Consider the following 8,610-nt stretch of genomic DNA (forward strand, 5'->3'; position numbering starts at 1 on the left):
TCAGAAGTGGGATCCCTGGATGACCTGCGACCCGTCGACTGGATCTCCAGATCTACAAACGCAGATCTGCTTCTTCCGCAAATTCTTCCAACTGGTGCCCACGGGAGTCCACGACGAGCCATTGGTGCCTCGTTTATTCGACTAATACAGGGGTGTCAAACTCAAATACAGAGTGGGCCAAATTTTAAAACTGAACAAAGCCGCGGGCCAAGGTTGAACCAATTAACCTTTTAATAGGGACCCAAACAAGTTTTGCATTGAATATTAAACAAGCAAGGCTTATGTAGCTTTATAGTCATATACAAAATCGAGTTTCAAATTCTAATAATGAGTAAAAAATATCAATGGCATATCACATAAAATGTAAATAAAAATTGGGGGTGTGGGGTTTGGTGGTAGTGGGGGTGTATATTGTAGCGTCCCGGAAGAGTTAGTGCTGCAAGGGGTTCTGGGTATTTCTTATGTTGAGTTTATGTTGTGCTACGGTGCTGATGTTCTCCCGAAATGTGTTTGTCATTCTTGTTTGGTGTGGCTTCACAGGGTGGCGCATATTTGTAAAAGTGTTAAAGTTGTTCATACGGCCACCCTCAGTGTGACCCTTATGGCTGTTGATCAAGTATGCCTTGCATTCACTTGTGTGTGTTAAAGCAGCATATATTATGTGACTGGAACGGCACGAAAAAGCGGACGTGACGACAGGCTGTAGAGGACGCTAAAGGCAGTGCCTTCAAGGCACGCCCCCAATATTGTTGACCGGGTGGAAATCGGGAGAAATTCGGGAGAATGGTTGCCCCGGGATATTTCGGGAGGGGCACTGAACTTTGGGAGTCTCCCGGGAAAATCGTGAGGGTTGGCAAATATGAGTATCAGCGGTGAATGCAGTGTTACAGAGGCGGGCCAGCTCTAATCTTAATTTGATATTACCTCAAGGGCCAAATGAAATTACACGGCGGCCCATATTTGGCCCGCGGGCCAGAGTTTGACACCCAAGGACTAATACATTAAGGTGAAATTAATTATTTCTTAAATAACTTTGTTGTATATATATTTTAAATACTACAGTCAACGTGAAACATTCCAAAACAGTTACCATCTCCCACATTTGGATGTATAAAAAATAGATCCATCCATCAATCCATCGTCTTCCGCTTATTGGGTCCAAGCAGGGAAGCCCAGACTTCCCTCTCCCCAGCTGCTTCGTCCAGCTCTTCCCGGGGGATCCCGGGGCGTTCCCAGGCCAGCCGGGAGACATAGTCTTCCCAACGTGTCCTGGGTCTTTACTGTGGCCTCCTACCGGTCGGACGTGCCCGAAACACCTCCGTAGGGAGGCGTTCGGGTGGCATCCTAACCAGATGCCCGAACCACCTCATCTGGCTCCTCTCGATGTGGAGGAGCAGTGGCTTTACTTTGAGCTCCTCCTGATTGCCGGAGCTTCTCACCCTATCTCCAAGGGAGAGCCCCCACACGGCGGAGGAAACTCTTTCCGGCCGCTTGTAACCGTGATCTTGTCGTTTCGGTCATAACCCAAAGCTCATAACCATTGGTGAGGATAGGAACGTAGATCGACCGGTAAATTGAGAGCATTGCCTTCCAGCTCAGCTCCTTCTTCACCACAACGGATCGGTTTCAGCGCCTGCATTACTGCAGATGCCGTACCGATCCGCTTGTCGATCTCACGATCCACTCTTCTCTCACTCGTGAACAATACTCCGAGGTACTTGAACTCCTCCACTTGGGGCAGGGTCTCCTCCCCAACCCGGAGATGGCACTCCACCCTTTTCCGGGCGAGAACCATGGACTCGGACTTGGAGGTGCTGATTCTCAACCCAGTCGCTTCACACTCGGCTGCGAACCCATCTAGTGAGAGCTGAAGATCCAGGCCATATGAAGCCATAAGGACACCATCATCTGCAAAAAGCAGAGACCTAGTCCTTTAGCCACCAAACTGGATCCCCTCAATGCCTTGACTGCGCCTTGAAATTCTGTCCATAAAAGATATAAACAGAATCGGTGACAAAGGGCAGCCTTGGCGGAGTCTAACCATCACTGGAAACGTGTCCGACTTACTGCCGGCAATGCGGACCAAGCTCTGACACTGATCGTACAGGGAGCAGACCACCACAATCAGACAGTCCGATACCCCATACTCTGTGAGCACTCCCCACAGGACTTCCCGAGGGACACGGTCGAATGCCTGCTCCAAGTCCACAAAGCACATGTAGACTGGTTGGGCAGACTCCCATGAACCCTCAAGGACTCTGCCGAGAGTACAGAGCTGGTCCACAGTTCCACAACCAGGACAAAAACCACACTGTTCCTCCTGAATCCGAGATTCGACTATCCGGCGTAGCCTTCTCTCCAGTACACCTGAATAGACCTTACCGGGAAGGCTGATCTCCCACATTTGGATGTATAAGAAATAGAGATGTCCGATAAAATCGGCAGGCCGATATTATCGGCTGGTAAATGCTTTAAAATATAATGTCGGAAATTATCGATATCGGTTTCAAAAAGTAAAAAAAACTACCTTTCAAAATGCCACTGTACGGAGCAGTACATATCCCAGTCAGCAGCCCCTTCCCTCTCCCCTCTACTATCTCCCCTCACCCACACACAACACAGGAGTTGACGACTGCAGCATGAGAGGTTTACTGCCGACACTTGATGACCTCATCAAACCACCGCAAAAGCAGCATAACAACAACAAGAGTGTGTTGTTGCCGGTGCTGTAGCCGTGGCTAACAAGCCAGCGAGCTTGGCGACTGACTAACGACACCGTGTCTATGGTTTGGGATTATTTTAAAGTGTGTCTGACGAATAAAAAACTGGCAATTTGCAATGACTGCAAATAGGAAAAAAAAACAAAAAAAAACTTCTTCCTTCAATACGAGCAATTTGATCTCCCACCTCTTCAAGAATCATGAGGAGATACACAATGAATACAAGCGGAAGATGGATGAAAAGCAAACACCGAAAAAAAGTAGCACCACACAGTTGTCGCTTAAGGATTCCGCCGAGAAAAAACTAAAATACAACAGAAACCACCCCAGGGAGAAAGCCCACGTTGTGGTCAGGGACAACGCACGCAGTATAGCAAAAGCTACGGTGGAGTTTGGTGTGGCTAGTCTGCCCTGCATGGCGCACACTTGGCAGCTTGCAGTGAACGGAGGTGCCCTGTCTCAACGTAGCATTTCAGGAGCTCTGGCTGACTGATAGGCCACTTCAAGCACTCACCACTAACTTGCAGAAAATTTGTGTTACTCATACAAATACGTTAGAGATTAGGGCAGGTTGAGCCCAGTTTATAATTCCCTGTTTTACAGTCCATGGTTCTTGCCCGGAAAAGGGTGGAGTGCCATCTCCGGGTTGGGGAGGAGACCCTGCCCCAAGTGGAGGAGTTCAAGTACCTAGGAGTCTTGTTCACGAGTGGGGGAAGAGTGGATCGTGAGATCGACAGGCGGATCGGTGCGGCGTCTTCAGTAACGCGAACGTTGTATCGATCCGTTGTGGGGAAGAAGGAGCTGAGCCGGAAGGCAAAGCTCTCAATTTACCGATCGATCTACGTTCCCATCCTCACCTATGGTCATGAGCTTTGGGTCATGACCGAAAGGATAAGATCACGGGTACAAGCGGCCGAAATGAGTTTCCTCCGCCGGGTGGCGGGGCTCTCCCTTAGAGATAGGGTGAGAAGCTCTGCCATCCGGGAGGAGCTCAAAATAAAGCCGCTGCTCCTCCACATCGAGAGGAGCCAGATGAGGTGGTTCGGGCAGCTGGTCAGGATGCCACCCGAACGCCTCCCTAGGGAGGTGTTTAGGGCACGTCCAACCGGTAGGAGGCCACGGGGAAGACCCAGGACACGTTGGGAAGACTATGTCTCCCGGCTGGTCTGGGAACGCCTCAGGATCCCCCGGGAAGAGCTAGACGAAGTGGCTGGTGAGAGGGAAGTCCGGGCTTCCCTGCTTAGGCTGCTGCCCCCGCGAACCGACCTCGGATAAGCGGAAGATGATGGATGGATGGATGGATGTTTTACAGTATACCAGGCAGTCTTGCACTAAAGGAGGATCATGTTATTGTTTACTTTGTTACTCTAGTATACTCTGGACTGAAGCTGTGTACCTTCATTGTTTTTGTAGCTGTTGTTTTGAAGCATGTTTAAACATTTTTTTTAAATAATGCACTTTGTGAAATTCAAATTGTAGTATTTCCCATAGTTGTAGTGTGTATCAGGATTATCTCATTGAGAGTATGTCCCAAATTCCAAGCTGCTGTTTTGATGCATTTAAAAAAAAATAATGCACTTTGTGACTTCAATAATAAATATGGTAGGGCCATGTTGGCACTTTTTTCCATAACTTGAGTTGAAGTTGTTCTCTTATTTTGGAAAATCTTGTTACGTTGTTTAATGCATCCAGCGGGGCATCACAACAAAATTAGGCATAATAATGTGTTAATTCCACGACTGCATATATTGATATTGTGACGCTTTGCTGGCATCGTGGTGATGTTTTGTTCTCTCGTGGGTGCAGCGGAGATGGAACACAGCGTGAAGGTAAGAATTATCATTTATTTGTACACTAAAGAACACTATAAAACAAACTAAGAACAAAGGCACTTGCACAAATGCACTAAGACAAAACAAACAGAAAGCGCTAGCATGTGAGCTAGGGACATAAACAGGGCAGGAATAGCGTGGAAGCTAACAAGTATCAAAAGTAGGTTACCACAATGCGAGAAGAGCGACGTCATCTGTTGCATGGAAGCAAATAAGAGTCCGAGAACGAAGGCAAGCAAAGATGGGCTTAAATAGAAAGGATAATCAAGAATCAGGTGTGTGACAACAAACAAGAGACAGGTGACACTAATGAGTTACGATGACAACAGAAACAAAACAGGAAGTGCCACCGGGAACTAAGGACGTCAAATAACAAAACAGAAAACCGAACCCAAACCAGAACATGACATGATCCAAGTCCTGGATCATGACAGATATCGGTTGATATCGGAATCGGTAATTAAGAGTTGGACAATATCTAGAAGCATTTAAGTCTCACCTTAAAACTCATTTGTATACTCTAGCCTTTAAATAGACCTCATTTTTAGACCAGTTGATCTGCCGCTTTTTTTCTTTTTCTCCTATGTCCTCCCCTCCCTTGTGGAGGGGGTCCGGGCCGATGACCATGGATGAAGTACTGGCTGTCGAGAGTCGGGACCTAGGATGGACCGCTCGTCGGGACCCAGGATGGACCGCACGCCTGTGTATCGGTTGGGGACATTTCTACGCTGCTGATCCGCCTCCGCTTGGGATGGTTTCCTGTGGACGGGACTCTCGCTGCTGTCTTGGATCCGCTTTGAACTGAACTCTCGCGGCTGTGTTGGAGCCGCTGTGGATTGAACTTTCACAGTATCGTGTTAGACCCGATCGACATCCATTGCTTTCGGTCCCCTAGAGGGAGGGGGGTTGCCCACATTTGAGGTCCTCTCCAAGGTTTCTCATAGTCAGCATTGTCACTTGCGTCCCAATGGATGTGAATTCTCCCTGCCCACTGGGTGTGAGTTTTCCTTGCCCTTTTGTGGGTTCTTCCGAGGATGTCGTAGTCGTAATGGTTTGTACAGTCCTTTGAGACATTTGTGATTTAGGGCTATATAAATAAACATTGATTGATTGATTGATTGATTGACAATATCGGAATGTATCGGCAAAAAAGCCATTATTGGACATCTCTAATAAGAAATACTTTGACCACTGTGCTACTTCTCGGAAAATAATACCCGTTCATTTTTGTGCTTACCCAAGACGAAAAGTGAACAGACAACATGATTTTTTAAAAAATTTAAAAATACTGTACGTTCTTTGTCGCACGCAACCAGCTTGGCTAACGCTAACAGCCTAAAATGCTACGTGTAACACAGGGGTGCCCAGACTACAACTTCATACCAAAGACTATAAAAATGTGACCCATTACCTCCCGCTCGGCATCAAGGCTTGGAATTGGGGGTTAAATCAATCAATCAATCAATCAATCAATGTTTACTTATATAGCCCTAAATCACTAGTGTCTCAAAGGGCTGCACAAACCACCACGACATCCTCGGTAGGCCCACATAAGGGCAAGGAAAACTCACACCCAGTGGGACGTCGGTGACAATGATGACTATGAGAACCTTGGACAGGAGGAAAGCAATGGATGTCGAGCGGGTCTAACATGATACTGTGAAAGTTCAATCCACAATGGATCCAACACAGTCGCGAGAGTCCAGTCCAAAGCGGATCCAACACAGCAGCGAGAGTCCCGTTCACAGCGGAGCCAGCAGGAAACCATCCCAAGCGGAGGCGGATCAGCAGCGCAGAGATGTCCCCAGCCGATACACAGGCAAGCAGTACATGGCCACCGGATCGGACGGACCCCCTTCACAAGGGAGAGTGGGACATAGAAGAAAAAGAAAAGAAACGGCAGATCAACTGGTCTAAAAAGGGAGTCTATTTAAAGGCTAGAGTATACAAATGAGTTTTAAGGTGAGACTTAAATGTTTCTACTGAGGTGGCATCTCGAACTGTTACCGGGAGGGCATTCCAGAGTACTGGAGCCCGAACGCAGACTTTGTTTGGGCTTTGGGAATCACTAACAAGCCGGAGTCCTTTGAACGCAGATTTCTTGCCGGGACATACGGTACAATACAATCAGCAAGATAGGATGGAGCTAGACCGTGTAGTATTTTATACGTAAGTAGTAAAACCTTAATCACTGAAATGACTCCCGAGCGTGGCCACTGCTGCTGCTCACTGCTCTCCTAACCTCCCAGGGCGTCGTGGAACAAGGAGATGGGTCAAATCCAGAGGTTAATTTCACCCCACCTAGTGTGTGTGTGAGACTATCAGTGGTACTTTAACTTTAACTTAATAGCCTGGCTGGCGATTGACTGACACACCTTCCACCATCGACCGGGTAGCTGGTGACGGACGTATTGGCACCCCTGATTTGAACAGAATCCAACATGCTTTGATTCAAACTTACCAGTGTGAAAATGTCGCGAACACACCAACATGTACCAGGTGACGGCGGTTAAATAGTCATGTTTGATCGTTTCACGGCTTCCGACGTGACCTACCTTGACAAAAAGCATGACTTTAGTGTCCTTCTCAGGCTCTGCGGGCTTCAAGTCAGGCTTCTTCTGCTCGGAAGCCGAGGAGGACGATGTTGAAGATGAGGGCTTCAAGTCAGGCTTCTTCTGCTCGGAAGCCGAGGAGGACGATGTTGAAGATGAGGGCTTCAAGTCAGGCTTCTTCTGCTCGGAAGCCGAGGAGGACGATGTTGAAGATGAGGGTTTGCGTGATGGACGGTAATCCAGCTCCGTATTGGCAGACGCCGTCTCCAAACTCAACCGTTTGTTGTTTTCTTCAACTTCGGCCGCTCCCTGGCCGCGGCAAAGCTTCTCCCCGGTTTCTTCGTTTGAGGAAGATGAGGATGAGGACGATTTTTTGCGGCTTTTGCCAGGAGAAGGCGGTGCTGGGAAAGAAGGGGGAGCGGGTATTCCTCCAAAGGCCCATCCTGTGTTCTGATACTCGGCCGTCGGACCCGAGGGCTCATACGGCGTCTCATAAATAGCGGACGTCTGGTTCTGGTAGGCGACATCTGGGTCCTCGTAGATATGTTCCTCACAAGGATCCATTCTCGATCAGGAGAACAAGAACCAAAACAGGGAGTCTTGAATCTGGAAAGATGCACGGCAAAAGTGAGGGTCGATGCCAACCGTGCCCACGTTATCACAAAGCCTCATAGGACTTTGGACCGAGACTGTGCAGTGCGGTATTTTAATTACTGGAGCGTTTTTATGACATACTTCTTCTCAACATGACGATAACAATACCAACATACCGAGTGTTTAACTTGACGGATCCAAAATGCATTTTACAGTAAGTTTGTTTTGAGAAGTGTCAAGAATTACTGTCCTATCAGCCAATAATCCCTGCAAGCCCCACCTTCTAAAGCTGATCTCTGATTGGCTGACTGTTGGGGTGGTTGCCAATGACGTCATTAAAAAGCTATGATTTAAAAAAGTGTATCAGAATCAGGAGAGTTTTTCAATCAATCAATCAATCAATCAATCAATGTTTATTTATATAGCCCCAAATCACAAATGTCTCAAAGGACTGCACAAATCATTATGACTACAACATCCTCGGAAGAACCCACAAAAGGCCAAGGAAAACTTACACCCAGTGGGCAGGGAGAATTCACATCCAGTGGGACGCCAGTGACAATGCTGACTATGAGAAACCTTGGAGAGGACCTCAGATGTGGGGACCGAAAGCAATGGATGTCGAGCGGGTCTAGCATGATACTGTGAAAGTTCAATCCATAGTGGCTCCAACACAGCCGCGAGAGTTCAGTTCAAGCGGATCCAAGACAGCAGCGAGAGTCCCGTCCACAGGAAACCATCCCAAGCGGAGGCGGATCAGCAGCGTAGAGATGTCCCCAACCGATACATTTGAGTTGTTTATAATCCGGGGAGACGGGATGTGAATGGAGGAGGGTATTAGTAAAGTGTTGAAGTTGCCTGGAGGTGTTGTTTTAGAGCGGTTTTGAAGGAATATAGAGATGCACTTACTTT

General features: G+C 47.8%; 1 protein-coding gene across 1 annotated transcript; it reads right to left on the bottom strand.

Annotated features, from left to right (window-relative positions):
- LOC133544337 (uncharacterized) lies at positions 1 to 7,745 on the bottom strand. The gene is made up of 2 exons (XM_061889549.1): positions 7,108 to 7,745; positions 1 to 141 (listed from the first exon to the last, which is right to left on the bottom strand). Exons 1-2 carry the CDS (start codon positions 7,666 to 7,668, stop codon positions 1 to 3), a joined length of 702 nt encoding a protein of 233 aa, XP_061745533.1. The 5' UTR covers positions 7,669 to 7,745.
- Between the last annotated feature and the right edge of the window lie 865 nt (positions 7,746 to 8,610).

The sequence above is a fragment of the Nerophis ophidion genome, linkage group LG27, assembly GCF_033978795.1.
Source record: "Nerophis ophidion isolate RoL-2023_Sa linkage group LG27, RoL_Noph_v1.0, whole genome shotgun sequence".
In the NCBI taxonomy this organism is placed as follows: domain Eukaryota; kingdom Metazoa; phylum Chordata; class Actinopteri; order Syngnathiformes; family Syngnathidae; genus Nerophis; species Nerophis ophidion.